Genomic DNA, 16,753 nt, shown 5'->3' with positions numbered 1-16,753 from the left:
ATGTGGCTGTCCAACTTTCCCAACACTACTTGCTGAAGAGACTGTCTTTTCCCCATTGTATATTCTTGTCTCCTTTGTCAAAGATTAATTGACCATAGGTGTATGGGTTTATTTCTGGGCTCTCTGTTCTGTTCCATTGATGTGTATGTCTGTCTTTGTGCCAATACCACACTGTTTTGATTACTGTAGCTTTGTAGTATTGTCTGAAGTCTGGAAGGGTTATGCTTCCTCTTTTGTTCTTTTTCCTGAGGATTGCTTTGGCAATTCTAGGTCTTTTATGGTTACATACACATTTTAGGGTTATTTGTTCTAATTGTGTGAAAAATGTCATGGATAATTTGATAGGGATCACATTAAATCTGTAGATTGCTCTGGGTAGTCTGGCCATTTTAACAATATTAATTCTTCCAATCCAAGAGCATGGGATATCTTTCCATTTCTTTGAATCATCTTCATTTTCCTTTATTAATGTTTTGTAGTTCTCAGTATATAAGTCTTTCACCTCCTTGGTGAGGTTTATTCCTAAGTATTTTATTTTTTTGATGTGATTTTAAAAGGGACAATTTGTTTGCATTCCCTTTCTGATATTTCATCATTAGTATAAAGAAATGTAACCAAGGGAAAACGATTTTAAACCCCAGTTAAGTGAAATGTTATTGCCTCATAAAAGAATTTCATTCTTCTCATTAGTAGACCTGTACCACCAAAAAAATTGTACTCAATTAGTATTACTATATTTTGAATTTTGGCAATAAATATTTTGTAGAAATTTGTTTTCTTTTGTAACATAAGTACCTACATAATATCCTCTGTTTTGTCTTTTGGCCCACAAAGCCTAAAATATTTACTATCTGGACCTTTACAGAAAATGTTGCCAACCCCTACCTTAGAGCATTGATGTTTCACTCTTTGTTCTTCTCTAATACACGCTTTGAAAGCCTTCACAATTTCTCTCTGTACTCCACTTTAGCTGCATCCCACAGATTTTGATGTGTTACAATTTCTTATCATTTAGCTCAGAATATATATACTAATTTTGACTTGATGTCTTCTTTAACTCGTATTATTTAGAAGTGTGTTGCAATTTTTAGATATTTGGAGATTTTCATGTTATCTCTGTTACTGACTTCTAATTGAATTCCCTTGTGGTCAGAGTACATACACTGTGGTATCAGTCTTTTGAAATGTGTTATGGTTTGCCTTGTGACCCAGCATATCGTTCATTTAGGGCAGCTATCCAGTGTGTACTTGAAGTGGTATTATTTAATTTTTGTCTTCTTTTGAAGCTTAGAACATCCAAATAAGCCTGGTCCTTGTCACCTTCTGTACCTACTCTGTACGTATTCTCAGTTTCTCCTCCCTTACAGAGAGTATGTTTGTATTTTTAGCGTGTCTTTCTGCTTTCTCAATCTAATTGTTTTCTTTTCTTCCCCTTGTGGTTATGGGCAGCTTAAAGGTTAAATAAATATTATGTAAACAAAACAAAACAAAACAAAAAAACCTTTGTTGTGTACTTGAATCTCAGTAGACTTAAGTTCATTTTTAGGTGCCATAAATAAGTGTTCACCTTATACCTGAGGACTTTATATGACTTCATTCTTTTCTTGGTGTTGACTCCTTTGTCACGTTTTGTTGTTATTCCCTTGAAGGTAGACTTTGTTTTGAAGTTTGCCTTGCCTTTGACAAAAGGGAAAAAATGCTTCCCAGTTTCTGTGTACTTGCCTGACACTAAGCAGTGACTTATCTGAAGATTCATAAGTATGCTGTGAACTAAAGCTATTGTATTTGAGGAGAGAGCCACATAGGCATGCAGGTGACCACCAGGCACAAATCCTTAATATTTGAGTTGCCTCTGTTTTGTGTGTTAAAGAGGTGGTGTGTCAAAATAGAGACTCCACTTTGTGTGAGGCACAGTGTGTTAGGTGCTGCACCACTTAACTTTTTCTTGATCTGGGGATCTATTCTTTCTTGCTAGTTCACAATAATTACTGGAAATATTTGTGAGAATGTGAGAAAAGCATAAGGTCCTTATAATCCTTACTTGAGGAAAAGAATGCTTATGTTTCTGCAACAGTAACTGCAAAAGTAACTTTGGTTGATAAACAACAAGATCCTACTGTATAGAACAGGGAACTATATTCAATATCCTGGGATAAACCATAATGGAAAAGAATATGAAAAAGAATATATATATATATATATATATATATATATACACGTATATATATATATGTATAACTGAATCACTTTGCTGTACAGCAAAAATTAACACAACATTGTAAATCAACTATACTTCAATAAACTTTTTTAAAAAATTAAGTGACTTTGGGTTACTTTTAGAGTAAACGGGCGTAGATGTGTCCAGATTTTTGGTCCACCCTCTTCTGCCACAGTCAGACTTTGAATTATACGCATTTTTGTTAATATGATTAATTGATACTTATAAACTTTATAGTAAATATGTATAACTTTGTATTTCCACCCATGAGACTCTCTGCTTCATGCTGCAGAAGTCTGGGTAGGAGCTCTTTAGCAGGGCAGCCAGGGTGAGAGCCCCGCTTCTGCTCTCCCTGTTGCTGATAAGAGAGAGAGAGGAGGCATGTGTGCATCCTGGCTTTTTCTGCATGACAGGGCTGATAATGGGGGGGGGGGATTGTGAAGTTTTTACCATAGAAAATGGGCAATAGAATTTGCAGTTAGTAGTGTAGTAATTGACTCTCAGTCTATATTGGGAAATGAAAGATAAAACATTTTGGTGATAAAAATATAAATTTTAAGATATACAACACAATGAGTGAATCCTGATGTAAACTGTGGACTTTAGTTAGTGATAATATATCAGTATTGGGCTGTCAGTTGTGACAAATGTAGCACACTCATGCAAGATGTTAATTATGGAGGAAACGGGGGGAGGTGAGGAGGTATATGGGAACTCTCTGTACTTTCTGCTCAATTTTTCTGAAAGTGCTCAAAAAAATGAAGTCTATTAGTTTAGACATTTTAAGTATCTGGTTTAATGTTCCTTAGCAAGTTCATATCATACAAGTTAGTGTTTAACCTCCTGACCCTTGGGATTTCTTGGGTAAGATGAATCTGGTTTGCAGTTTGAGCTGTTATGTCAGGTAGATTTGGTACTCTCTGTTTTTCTAATGTTCATTAATTGTGCTTTTGCCTTCCCTCCCTATCTGTTGAAACAGTTGGATTGCCAAGATGCCTTGGAAGCAGCAGCCCGAGCTGAGGGCCTTTCCCTGGATGCCTCCATGCATTCTCAGCTCAGAATCCTGGATGAGGAACATCCCAAGGGAAAGTACCATCATAGCTTAAGTGCTCTGAAGCCCATCCGGACCACTTCCAAGTAAGAGGCTCTGCTGGTTAGTGGCTTGGCTGTGAAGCACCAAAAAAAATTCGGGCTAAGATTAGACTATTTGGAGAAAACCTGGGTTTAGCCAGGAGTTCTGTATACTAAACATTGTATTGTAAGTGTCGGCTAGCCTCTCCATGTGCGTTGACAATTTTGTGCTTTGGGTTTTCTCTCCTCAGACACCAGCACCCAGTGGACAATGCTGGGCTCTTCTCCTGTATGACTTTTTCTTGGCTTTCTCCTCTGGCTCGCATAGCCCACAAGAAGGGGGAGCTCTCAACGGAGGACGTGTGGTCTTTGTCCAAGTACGAGTCTTCCGAGGTGAACTGTAGAAGGTAGGCGTCTCTGATCCACCCTCATCTCCCACATTCTGGTTGTGTAGGGCCTGAGCTAGGAGTGTGGGTCCGGCAGTGTAAAGTCCAGAGCTCTGTGTCCTTTTAGGATCTGAGCTATCCTATGGAGGGAGGGTAGCCTGGGGGTGACTTTCCCTTTGCTCTTCTGCTTTATCTCCTATATCATCTTTAATCCTGTTTTAACCACGGGCTTTCTCTCTCTCTCTCAGCCCCGCTTCTCTTCCTGAGTCTGCAGGGAGATTATGTTGCTGCCTTGTGACAGAATACATTTTTGTGGTAGCCGATTGTCATGATTAAAATCTAGTTACGACTCTACATTTTACCACAGGATCCTTCAGAAAGGGTTGGGGACCCTTGAGGAAGGAAGTTCTTATCCACAGGCAGATTCTATTCAGGGATAATTTTTCTGGGTGGAAGGAAAGACTTTCGTTCTCATCATTTTCTGAATCCTGAGAGGCTCCCTATACAGGGTAAATATGTAGTTACCCAGGAAAGGTCTTTCTTCCCCAGAAGGTGAACACTGTACATAACTTGAAAGGAGAGACTGGTGTGAATGGTGGCAGGAGGGAGGCTGGGTGGGGCGGTGTGCGTATTCCCTGGGGAGATGTGTGACGGAGGACATGTGCCCTTGTTAAGACTAGAGAGACTGTGGCAAGAAGAGCTGCATGAAGTTGGGCCAGACGCTGCTTCCCTCCGGAGGGTTGTGTGGACCTTCTGCCGCACCAGGCTCATCCTCTCCATCGTGTGCCTGATGATCACGCAGCTGGCTGGCTTCAGTGGACCAGTAAGTCCTAACCATCCTTCCTGACAGTCTCCAGGGCCCCAGCCACGGCCAGCTGTAACCTTCTTGTTCTGTTGCAGGGGTCACCCTCACCTTTGGGCTAGTTAGCAGCCTTAGAGATGCCTCCAGGTCTTTTGCAAGGGCGCAGTTGATGTTGGGGTGAATGGTGGTTTGTGAGAACTGGAAGGAGGAGGGGGCCGCGTTGCCGGAGGAGAAGCGGACCTGGCTTGCTTCCCTGGGGTGGGGGTGAAGCTGAATGACTCCAGGTCTGCCCAGGGCCGCGCTGCTTTGCCGCGTATCGACACGAAACGACAGTCCTGGTTCGGGAAAGGTGTCTCACAGTGCCGTGAGCAGTGTTGTGTGGCGTAGGCTGTTGCGTTGGTGCTGGTGACACACTGAAGGTCTGGGGGCAGAGTTGTCACATGTTTGACGGTTCTGTGGCACATGAGCCCTCAAGAAGCTGGACGACTGTTGAGGTTCTTAGAGGCTAACCTGAAGTCCATTTCAAATTCTGGTTTACAGTGTAAACCGTGTGGCAGGTGTTGGGGTGGCAGCCCTGGTTTTCCTAGCGTTGCTGAAGCAGAGTAGGGGAGAAGAGTGACGGTCACGCTGTTTTCTGGACGCCTGTTTCTTACACCTGCTGTGCTGCCTTACACTTGAGACTTTGATTAAATCTATTCTCTACATATTTGCCTTGAGGCATCGGAGCCGTAGTACTCCTTATTCTGTGCGTTTTCCGTGTGTGGGTAAGCTGGAGGTTCATGGTTTTGGTAAGTATGGGCCTAAGGTGCATGGTGATTAGGTAAAAGTAATTTGCAGTTTTTCTGTTATGTTTTTTTGTTTGTTTGTTCGTTTGTTTTTGTTTTTAATGTCTGATGCCTTTTAAAAGTTTTGATCTCTTTTCTGAAGCAGAGAACACTACTTTTCTGGTATTGGGTTTCTTATTAATTGACCAACTAACATATTTTTGTATAAGTTTTAAGTAAGAGGGACCATGTAACTGAATATCATGTCACTGACCAAAATGGCAAACGTTTTCATAGGACCAGCTTCCCCCAAGAAGAGCTTCTGTCATTGTTTCACTACAGGGCTGGTGGCTGCTCTGATCTTTGGAAGAATTCTTTCAGCTGGGTAGCACGGTATACAGGCTTCCTTGATTCCATTTGGCCAATGCAAGAATTTAATTGGCTCCTCCCACCTCCCCCCCAAAATTCCACAGATTGTTGGGATTTTAATTTTTCACTTGGGAAAAAAAGTTTCTTATGCTTGTTCAGCTTGGGGGCCTTACAGTCACTCACTTGAGCATCTGCATATTCCTTTATCTCTCTTTTAAGGCACAGCGCACTGGAATACTAATCTCTAGTAAACTCTTCTAGATGCCAGGGAAAGCTGAGAGCCTTCCTTTAATAGGAAAACAGCAGCACGCTTTTCCTTTTCTCCACCCTCTTGAGGAAGAGCACCTTAAGGCCTGTGTTATTTCGGGAGATTTTCCCCTAGAACAATCAAGAAAGCAATGGTCCCATCCACAGTGTCTCTAATTAATAAAAAAAAAGATTTCAAATTGTAAGCAATGAAAACTTCTTTTTTTGGAGCTCTAATTCTGACAAATTTCTTTTTAATTGGAAATTTGAAGGATCGGGTTTGAGATTAGTATTAGCAATGAGCATACCTTCCACCTGTGGATTTGAATCCTCTGGAAGAACATCCATTTTAGATTTTTGCACGTTTTCTAATATGGCAAGGCTTTCAAACTGGCTTAGTCTGTTCTTACAGAAATCTACGTAAGATCTGACTCCCCAGATACCATATATTTTTTTAATCTCCCCTCAGGTCTCACTGAACCTTGGTAGCCATATGCAGAGCAAATAAAACACAATCAAGTGACTGTGTTCTGTTTTGTTTTTTAACTGCTGGCCAGCTGGGGCTGGACATTAATGATCAAGGTGATCTAAGGTTTCAGTGATGCCAGTGGACCAGTGCCCTGTGCGCACGGTGTCCAAGGGTCACCATAGTGTTAATGGAGAGCCAGAATCTCTAAGGGTGTGGTCCTGACCTACGATGAGTGACCAAATTGCTAAACTTGCAGAGATGATTTGTGGCCTTCTTGGATTAAAACAGTTTTAAAAGACCAGGCCTGACCTATGATCTGTGTGTAAAGGATTAGCATCCGCCCTGTAGATCTGCAAGAGACGGCTCCCTCCTGCAGTGCTATCTCTTGGTGAATGCTAACTCTGCTCACGGGCCTTTTGGGGAAAGGACAGTGAAAAGCCTCTAGAGAGGTAAGTTTCCCACCCTTCCGGCCTCTCTCCAGCTGCAGCTTGCTTGATGCTGTCAGGATCTGGATTTGGGGGGAGTGTCTCTGTAGTGGAACCAGTGACAGAAGCTGTTCTTTAGAATTTTCAGGATGGCTGTATTCTGCGGTCAGAATGAGAGAGTCAAGCTGGGCAGAATCTCTCGCCAAGAGTTCAGGTAAGGTAATGTTTATTCACTGGGAATGCTTTCCACAGCCAGACAACTATGCTGACAATCTCGAGTTATCTCCCAGTTTGTTTAAATTTAAATGATTAATTTGTAACCTTTTAAAACGAAATTTTGGTTAGATTTTTCATGAAAAGCTTTTTTTTTTCTTTGTTCCATACAAAATGGTTTGAAATGTAATTGTTTTTTAAAAACCCCCTATGTGTTGGAAATTCCTTAATCTGCTGTTTCCTCTTTTCCCTCCCCTTTGAAAGTTTTGCATAGTGTAAGCATTCATTTTGTCTTTTACCTTCCCCCTGCTCCTCCTCTCTGGGAGGTACTAATGCTATTACCTGGTGCTGAAAAGTGGCACAATAAAGGTATGGGAAGGAAGGAACCCCAAACTACAACCTGCTGTCCTTTCACGCCTTCCTTTGGAGACTGCTCCGTCAGTGCCGAGGTGTGTGAGAAAATGCTTTACTGCGCCGCCATCTTACTGAGTTGCTTCACGTGAGGAAAATGGGGTTTTGACCCTGCCACTCAGTGACTCAGTTCCACATTTTGGATTGCATACTGGAAAAGAAGCCAATCCTCTTGCTAGTAAGCCAACAACCCAGCTGTATGCAGTGGTGACCCAAGCAATGGATATAAAACCTAAAAATCCGAGGGAGGGGAGAGATGGGATGCGATAGTTCTTGGAATCTGAAATCTCCTATCTATTTGATCAGGTTATTTACTGAGACTTGACATAAATCTGATTGGCGGGAATCTCTTAGGGTCTAGTTGACATCCGATATTAATTTCCTCTCGGGAAAAACAAGAAATACCGATTTACCCAGAGAGAGTCTGGGTTCTGGAATTCAGCGTTAGCTGCTTCAGGACAATTGCTTCTGGCCTCCATTTTTGTCTGTCATTCAAGCGCTGGTTTCCAGCTACAGTACCCTTTGCTATAAGGATCGGTGTAGATGGGTGAATGGGTCTCTCCTTAATTTTATCTTCTTCCTTCGGGGAGGGGGATTGATTTGGCTTTCTTTTGTTGTGGTTTGTTTTGTTTCATTTTTGGCAAGATCAACTTTAGCTGCAAGGACTCGAAAAGACTCTGAAGGATGCCACCCGTTTTTCCTTGAGGCCTAGATTTTTGTATTCCCTCCGGAGCAGAGGTCACTCCTCACAGCCTAGTGAACCAATAACACCGGTGATTTTAAGCAGAGTCAACTCTTTGGGGAGTTTCCAGTTTTGTTTTTTTGTTTTTTTAATTCTCTTTCCTTAGCAGCAAGGTCTTTATTCCTGGAGAATCTCCTCTATTGCAGACTAACTGCAACTTCAGGAGCCCTAACCGATTAAGTGCTGTCAGCTTGATGCGCTACTCCGGACTCTGGAAACAGATATTGGTTCTATGCTGTAATTTCCACTGTGTGTAGTTAAAACAACAGTCGAGGCCAGACCTGTTGGCTGGCTAGCCCTGTATAACTCGACTCTGTATGTTCCCATGTATGTTACCGCAATGCTCCTCCTGTTGTACAGTGTCTGTGAGATGCTCTTTGAAGATGGTACTTTTTATTTTTCTCATTTTCAATAAAAGTACATTACCTCCCACTTCCTGGTATTTAATCCTGTTGCTGAATGTGCCTCGTGTGAGTGTGTGCTCCGGCGTTGCAGGACCTCAGAGCTGGAGGTGGCACTCGGTGGTTCTTGGGGGCTGCTGCCTTCCCTCCCTGCAGGTGGTGTTAGACATGTGCTACCTGAGGTAACATGTTTTTGTTTTTGGGAGGGAGCGGGGAGTGTGGGAGGGCCCTTGGGAGGGTCTCTGGATTTGGAATAGTCTTGCTTTGTTTGCTCTCTTCTGTACTATTAAACTGCTGATGTTTATTTTCAGGAATGTTTTGCAAATGCACTTCTCACTCTTCCCCAGTCCAACTGTAGGTACACTGTTCCTTTTTATCAAATAAGCACGTTTGAAACGATCCAAAAAAAAAAAAAAAAAAAAAAAGGGTCTTAATTTCATGTAAAGAAATGTATCATTGTGTGGAGATACTGGAATAAGGTCAAATATATACTTTTTAATGACCGTGTGTTGAGAATGAATTTCAGCTCATGGACAGGTTTATGTTACATTAGAAAGAGTATGGGTTTTGGTGGTGTCCTGAAGGAAGAAAGTTTCAAATTAGACCTACCTCCTGCAAATTGCTCTGCGTAAACAGCTGCAGGTGGACCGTCAGCAATAGCTGGTCCTCCGAGAAGGTCTTTCTCTGCTTAGGCACCTGTCACTGTACAGTGGAGCTGCCTCCTCTTTCTAACCTAACATAAAACTGTGGCGTGGCGTGTGAGTGCCGTGGAGAGGCTGACTGCGGTGTGTGTTTCTCCCTGTAGGCCTTCATGGTGAAACACCTCCTGGAGTACACCCAGGACACAGAGTCTGACCTCCAGTACAGCTTGCTGTTAGTCCTGGGCCTCCTCCTGACAGAAATCGTGCGCTCTTGGTCACTTGCACTGACGTGGGCATTGAATTACCGAACTGGGGTCCGCTTGCGGGGGGCCATCCTGACCATGGCGTTTAAGAAGATCCTTAAGCTGAAGAACATTAAGGAGAAGTCCGTGGGTGAGGTGAGCGAGGGGTGTCTGCTTCAGGGCAGAGAGAAAGCTCCCAACCTGAGCTCTTTCCTTCCCTTGGGTCCCCGTTCTGTCCTTCCTCTTCCTCCTGAGGCAGCGCCTGTGTCCTCGCAGTGTCCACTCACTGCTCTTTGTGTCTCGTAGCTCATCAACCTGTGCTCCAACGATGGACAGAGGATGTTCGAGGCAGCTGCCGTTGGCAGCTTGTTGGCTGGAGGACCTGTTATTGCCATCTTGGGCATGATTTATAATGTAATTATTCTGGGACCAACAGGCTTCCTGGGATCAGCTGTTTTTATCCTCTTTTATCCTGCAATGGTGAGTAAGCCTCCTTACCGTATTTTGGCAGCTTCTCCTCAGATGAGTTACTTACATTGGGCTATATATAGTAGGCACCACCGAGGTATCACATCTTTGACTGGAAATTTCCTTAAAGCAGGTACCTGGTTTGGAAATGTCTAAAAAGAGCTAGACAGTGTTCAGTCCATACAGGCAGCATTTTGACTTCAGAGGACGTCAGATGTCACTTGAATAAAGGCAGTAGCTCCTAAGTGAGATTTAAAAAGAGGGAGTGTGAGTGAAGGAGGTCAGGAGGTGAACCCTGGTTCCCCCAGGTAACACAGGAGAGGTTGAGTCACGGCACCTCAAGGTGATACTAACTGATATGGCTCTCCCGCTTCCCTCTGGTAGCATAGGTATCTGTGATTACTCTGAGGACAGATGTTTACTTGTCTTAACTTTCTTCCAAACGATAAAGAGTCAAATACTATTTGATTATCATTTAATAGACCACTTCTATTAAAAAGCAGTACAACTACGGGATGCTCACTTTATTTATAATAGTCTTAAGTGGATTTATTTCCCAGAAAGACTAGACAGTTCTAACTCTGAATAAGCTCTGATTTGGCGTGACATCGCTTTTCCTTTCAGATGTTTGTATCACGGATCACTGCATATTTCAGGAGAAAATGTGTGACCATCACAGATGACCGTGTCCAGAAGATGAATGAAGTCCTCACCTACATTAAATTTATTAAAATGTATGCCTGGGTCAAAGCATTCTCTCAGAGTGTACAAAGTGAGTTGAAAGACTTCATATGTGTATATGGTAGAAGGATGTTGGCTTCTGTGCTTCCTGAGCACATTAGCTACTGGGAATCCTAATGTCATAGGATCATAATACCTTATGTTCTTATAATAGCCTATGAGCTTTACGTTGATAGGGATCTTAGAGACTGGCACCCATAACCTCATCTCACAAATGAGGAAATTGAGACCTGAGAAAATTGTGATTTTTTCCAAGATAACTCAGCTGGTTATGAGTAATTTGTTCAGTTTCAAAGCCCCCTATCTATACTCTCATCCAGCCCATAATTTTCTGGTCTGGCCGTGAAGACATCACGGAAAACAGTATCAAGTGGCCACTGAGAGCTCCACTTCTGCCCCCACCACTCTGTGGGTGCATGCGCACTACGGGTAGGTGGGTGTGAGACCCTGGGGGTAGTGCTGGGAGAAGGGCTAGGCTGGAGGTCAGGACAGCTGGACTCTGGGCCTCGCTCTGCCACTAACTCACAGGGGTGTTTTAATTTGGTTTCTTTTCAAATAATTGATTTATGTTGAGTCACGAGGTTCTCAGTGCCTGCCCTGATCCTGATCCGTAAATTCAGTGCAGACATAAACATGTCGTATGTAAATGCCACAAAGTCTGGAGGAATAATTAGCACATTAGCTGGGCATTCCAAAAGATCTCAACAAAAGTTGAAATCTTGGGCCCTAAAAAAGGTGAATTTAAGAAAAATATATTTAAAGGCACTTTAGGGGACTTCCCTGGTGGCACAGTGGTTAAGAATCCGCCTGCCAATGCAGGGGACACAGGTTCGAGCCCTGGTCCAGGGAGATCCCACATGCTGTGGAGCAACTAAGCCCGTGCGCCACAACTACTGAGCCTGCGTTCTAGAGCCCACGAGCCACAACTACTGAGCCTGTGTGCCACAACTACTGAAGCCCACGCAGCTAGAACCCGTGCTCTGCAACAAGAGAAGCCAATGCAATGAGAAGCCCACGCACCACAACGAAGAGCAGCCCCCGCTCGCTGCAACTAGAGAAAGCCGTGCAGCAACGAAGACCCAGCACAGCCATAAGTAAATAAATAAATAAATAAATAAATATTTATTTATTTATTTATTTATTTATTTAAAGGCACTTTAGAGTTCAAATGAGAAGACATAGTTACATTTAAATTTAATTTAAATATAAAAGATATGACTGTTCATTGACCATAATCTCACAGTGAGCTAACCTGAATATGATCCAGTTAAAAAGTTGGTGCAGGGGACTTCCCTGCGGTCTAGTGGTTAAGATGTCGCGCTTCCACTGCAGGGGGCGTGGATTCCGTTCCTGGTCGGGGAACTAAGGTCCCACATGCTGCGTGGCGTGGCCAAAAAATAAAAAAGTAAAAAAAAGTTTAAAAGTTGGTGCAGTTTTGGGTTGAACAGAAATACAGTGTTCAGATCAAGGAAGCTGTTTTATTTTCACTGCTTGGTTTGTTGACTAAACAGACCTTTAGGAATATGGTGTCCACTTCATAAACTTTAATTGTGAGTGGTCAGAAACGTCCAGCAGTGGATTAGGCTCCTTCTTCAAGTAGTGAGTTTGTTGCCAATAGAATGGAACAATTGGGTGCTAACAGGACGTCTGCCAAGCCTGTTGGCAGGGTCACCAATGATGGTCCCTTCCGGCTCTCAGATTCTAATTTTCTCAGTTTTATAATCTTCTTTCTGAGACTCCAGTCATCCTTCAGCCCCTGACTTTGGTATCTTTACCTGTGTGTTTTAGCTTGAAAAGAGCATTCTTGCTCATAGACTTGGGCAAGTTATGTGATACATGTTAAAGCAATGAGTTGAATTTTTTAAAAGTATGACTTGAGAGCTGGCTCTCAATATATTTCCCAGTGTTTGGGACAGTGGTAATACCTTTAAAGGTCAGTTCATAGTCTCCCAGAAAAATTGCTTTTATGTTTGAAAATTTTTTGAAAATACCTCACCGCTTTATTGTCATACTTCTTACTCCCTGGTCTTTTATACTCCATGGTTGCTCTGTTAATAAGGTTGTCAGTTTTATAAATATTTAAGAAAAATCATTCTGCTTACAAAAATTGTATTTCACTCATCTTCTTCCAATCACCCTTACTGCTTTTTGTGTGAAAGCCTCTATTCTAGCACCAACATACAGTAGACACCCTAGTAAATCTTAGTTCCTTTTTAATTCTCCATTATCGTTGTATAGTCTTTCTTATAAGTACCTAACCTAGAAATAAACAACCAGGTAAGCAAACAAAACTTCCACTAGCAGATATGATTAATGTGTTCATTCCTTCTAAACATAAGAAATTTGCAAAAAGAGTTAGACTAAGGCAGAAGATGATCATTGTACTGAAAAGTAGTGACTGTTTTCTGTTAGATTCATTCCTGTGACTTGATCCATTTCAAACCTCAAGCTTTTGTGATTGTAATTGATGGCCATATTGACCTAGTTTTTTGCATCATAGATGTTACAGGGTCGTTTTAAAACCAGTGGTGGCTGAAGACCTACCAAGTCTTGTTTGGTGACAGGGGAGCAATAACCCATGGTTTCCTTCGACTTGCTTTTTAGAAACTGGCTTGCTTTTTATTCTTAGAAATCCGAGAGGAGGAACGTCGGATGTTGGAAAAAGCCGGGTACTTTCAGAGCATCACCGTCGGTGTGGCTCCCATTGTGATGGTGATCGCCAGTGTTGTGACCTTCTCTGTTCACATGACCCTTGGCTTTGATCTGACGGCAGCACAGGTCAGTGAGCCCTCAGGGCTTGGGGACGTTTTAGAAATACCACATATAGAGATGCTCTGGTCCTCTTGTTACTAGATTTGGATTTTTTTCATTCATGTGGTTAATCTGAGAAGTGGAAGAGTGGGGATTTAGCCCCAGTGCACAAATAAGTGTACGGGTTGTTTTACAACTTTGGGTTTTTATTCTCAAAATACAGGTCATTGTTTGATTCAGATTCACTGAGAATTTTAATTAGAGGTCTCATAAAAACTCTACCTTAAAAAATATATATCTGAAATATATCTGACTCGTGCCACCATTTGACAGTCAAGTTACAGCCCTCCTTAAACCTGAAGGGAAATTGATGACGTCGTGTTACTTTAGTCGCATAACCTCATCAGGCTCAGTTTCTTCTCTTTTCCTATTTTCAGGCTTTCACAGTGGTGACTGTCTTCAATTCCATGACTTTTGCTTTGAAAGTTACACCGTTCTCAGTAAAGTCCCTCTCAGAAGCATCCGTTGCTGTCGACAGATTTAAGGTAAGTGGTTCCCTTCCCTCCTCCGTGTCAGGAGCCGTGGCAAAACTAATTGCTGCCTTTATTCCAATGGGCCACATGGGCTGACTGCACTTGGCTTTTTTCACCTTCAGCCTTTTGGCAAGTTGGTAAGAAAGGGGGCAGTGGAGGAGACTCAGGGGACCTTTTCAGAGAAATATGAATTTTTACCTTTTGTAGACAGCCTAGTTCTGGGCTCCCAAAATTTCAGTGTTCCCCTTCAGAGCTAGTCCCTTCTGCCTGGACCTAACATGGATATATGTTATAATTTACTGGGTCTTTAAGTGATTCAAACCTAGGCAATTAGAATTATCAGGAGGCTGTCAGCTTTTTCTCACCTTGATCTACATCTACATCTACCTCTACCAAAATACTGTCGGGAATAAGCTCTTTTTGATGCTTTTCCCTGCCCTGTGGTTGCCACTCATGATACAGGTAATGCAGTGACATGGGAATAGTCATAAGACTAGATCATACTGAGAACTGCAGTTAAGGACGTATCAGGGGTTTTTTTTTCCTTGCACGTGGTTAGTTGATTGTGCCTTGACTGTGTTTTTTGTGCCTTCAGAATAATACAAATACATGATACAAGAGGTAGATATATTTGGGAGGGTGGAGGGAGATAGATATTTGAAAGTGGTTAATACTTAAAAAAAAAAAAGTCCAGCACCTGTGTGGCTGGACTCTCTTGACAAAGCCACTGCAGACAGTAGCTCCTGCTAATACTTCTTGGCTGCTGAGAGCAATACAAAAGCAAGGTCAGTACCTGGAAGGCTTGAAGCTCAGGTGTTTGAGGGATTGATACCATCACCTTAGGCGTTCAGGAGAAAAATTGGGTTTTCCCCTTAAGAAGAATGGAGAATAGCTTCCCAAGATTTATTTATATTTTACTTGTTTACAGTTAACCAGGTGAATTTTGTTTGGTCAAGAAAGCTAGTCCTCAAGAATGTGCCCCCCGACGCTAGCCCCAAGCCCTCCCTCTCCCCAGCCTGGCTGCTAGAAGGCCAAGATCCAGAGCCACGTGAAAAGAAATGGTCTAATTGTAATCAGAGCCTTATTTTGCAGAACCCACAATATCTAGTTTTGAAGAAGGCAGATTTTTTTTGTAAATTAAAAAAATCTTATTGGCTTTATTCAGCGATTCATGAATTGGGCAACATCCAATCTAGCAACTAGAAGGAGCTCCGAGGAGCTGTACAAAATGAAAGTCTTTTATAGGTAGAAGGGAGCAGGAACAAGGAAGTTATTCTAGGCAGAAAATCGCATTGGTTATTACAAGGTTACTTTCCTTTAGGGGATGGCAGGGGTCTATCAGGCAGGTTACCTAACTAGTGCTGATCAGGTGATTCCTGATTGACTTGTTTAATATTCCATTTCTGGGAGAGCAGAAACTATAGTTAGGTCTCAGTTTGGTGACGTGGGGCTTAGCATAAGTGACTCATTTGGGGCCTGTTGTCTTGTTTTTAACAGCCCACAGGAAGCAGACCAGAACTCATCCTAAATGGATCAATTTCCTCCTAAAACAAAAACGCAACATTTTATATAGGATTTAACCAAGACCTAGAGTCTCATAATATAATATTCAAAATGCCCAAGATACAATCCAAAATTACTCTGCATACAGAGAAATTCTAGATACTGAGATGACCCAAATGTTGGAATTATCAGAAAAAGACCTTAGAAATGAAAAGATAGAAAGTCTCAGCAGAGAAATAGAAGATATAGAAAATAACCAAATAAAAAAATTTTAAGCTAAGAAAATATATTAATCAAAAATTGAAAATATATTGGATGTACTTAGTAGCAGAATACAGGTGACAAAGGAAAGTCTGTGAACTTGAAGATAGATCAGTTGAAATTATCTGTGAGAAGCAGAATGTCCACCCCTAAGGCAGATGTTTTGAGCATAAATTTGTCCCCCTATTTGTTTCTCTGTCCTTTTTAGTGAATGGCTTTGGTGGTATTTTGGACGAAGGAATAGGAATTTATAGTATAGATTTGTTCACACACACCCACCCCCCACCCCCCTTATTTCTCGAGAGCTCTCTTCTTTTCACTTACTAGTGAGAACCTGTTTTAGCAGGTGGCTTTTCACGCTATAGATCCTTCCTCTATCCAGGAAGCTTCAGAGTTAATAATAGAAGCAAAATCACCCCCAGCTCTGTTGTATGCCTCATGAGAATGAGTCGCATTCTAGCTAATTCCGCTTGGCAGTCTCCTCCTTCCCCCCGCCTCCACTTCTGGGAGAATGATAACTTTAGAAAGGCAGTGAGAAGCCACCTTATAACTTTTCTGATAAGACAGTCACCAGTATAGTGTTGCCAGGTTTAGCAAATAAAAACACAGGCCCCCCAGTTAATAACTGCATGAGACGTACTTATACTAAAAGACTATTCATTGTTTATCTGGAATCAAAATTTAACTAGGCATCCTGTATTTTATCCGGCAACCCTATGAGTAGTCCCCTCTTCTGCTCAAAAGATACATTCTGATTTGATTGCTTCAGTGAGTGAGAGTAGTGTTTTGATGTAAAGTTGAGTTTTATGGTTTATGTATCTCTAAGATTCTGTTGTCCTGGCAGGTGCAAATCCAAGTAGATATAAATTTAGGTGTGTGGGGCGCTTGTGTGCCTCAGCATGTCCAGGCAGAGCGACCTGAAGCTGAAATCCTCCTGGGAGGGGTGCGGGGCTGCAGGGAGCCTGTGGGAAGGGAAGGTGTGGACGAGCTGTGCAAGCCAGAGGCACTAGCCTAGTTTTTATAGTGCATGAGGCCTACAAGACCCATTTAGTAACTCTTTAGGAGAGAGAAATGATAGGAATTCTGTCAGCATATG

The 16,753-nt window shown here is 42.2% G+C and overlaps 1 protein-coding gene across 8 annotated transcripts in view; it reads left to right on the top strand.

The window, feature by feature from the left end:
* ABCC5 (ATP binding cassette subfamily C member 5) overlaps positions 1-16,753 on the top strand; it is a 203,767-nt gene that overhangs the window by 139,735 nt on the left and 47,279 nt on the right. For 5 of the 8 annotated variants that reach the window (XM_068546326.1, XM_068546331.1, XM_068546325.1 and 2 more), the window contains exons 3-10: positions 3,198-3,355; positions 3,541-3,696; positions 4,351-4,498; positions 9,323-9,556; positions 9,707-9,880; positions 10,493-10,640; positions 13,239-13,387; positions 13,798-13,905. In XM_068546326.1, the coding sequence (XP_068402427.1) occupies positions 3,198-3,355; positions 3,541-3,696; positions 4,351-4,498; positions 9,323-9,556; positions 9,707-9,880; positions 10,493-10,640; positions 13,239-13,387; positions 13,798-13,905 (1,275 nt within the window). The other 3 variants (XM_068546330.1, XM_068546332.1, XM_068546333.1) reach the window with 3 other exon arrangements.

This window comes from Eschrichtius robustus, chromosome 6, assembly GCF_028021215.1.
Source record: "Eschrichtius robustus isolate mEscRob2 chromosome 6, mEscRob2.pri, whole genome shotgun sequence".
Lineage (NCBI taxonomy): Eukaryota > Metazoa > Chordata > Mammalia > Artiodactyla > Eschrichtiidae > Eschrichtius > Eschrichtius robustus.
Note: the sequence above shows the minus strand (reverse complement) of the source record. Positions and strands in the feature narration are given on the sequence as shown.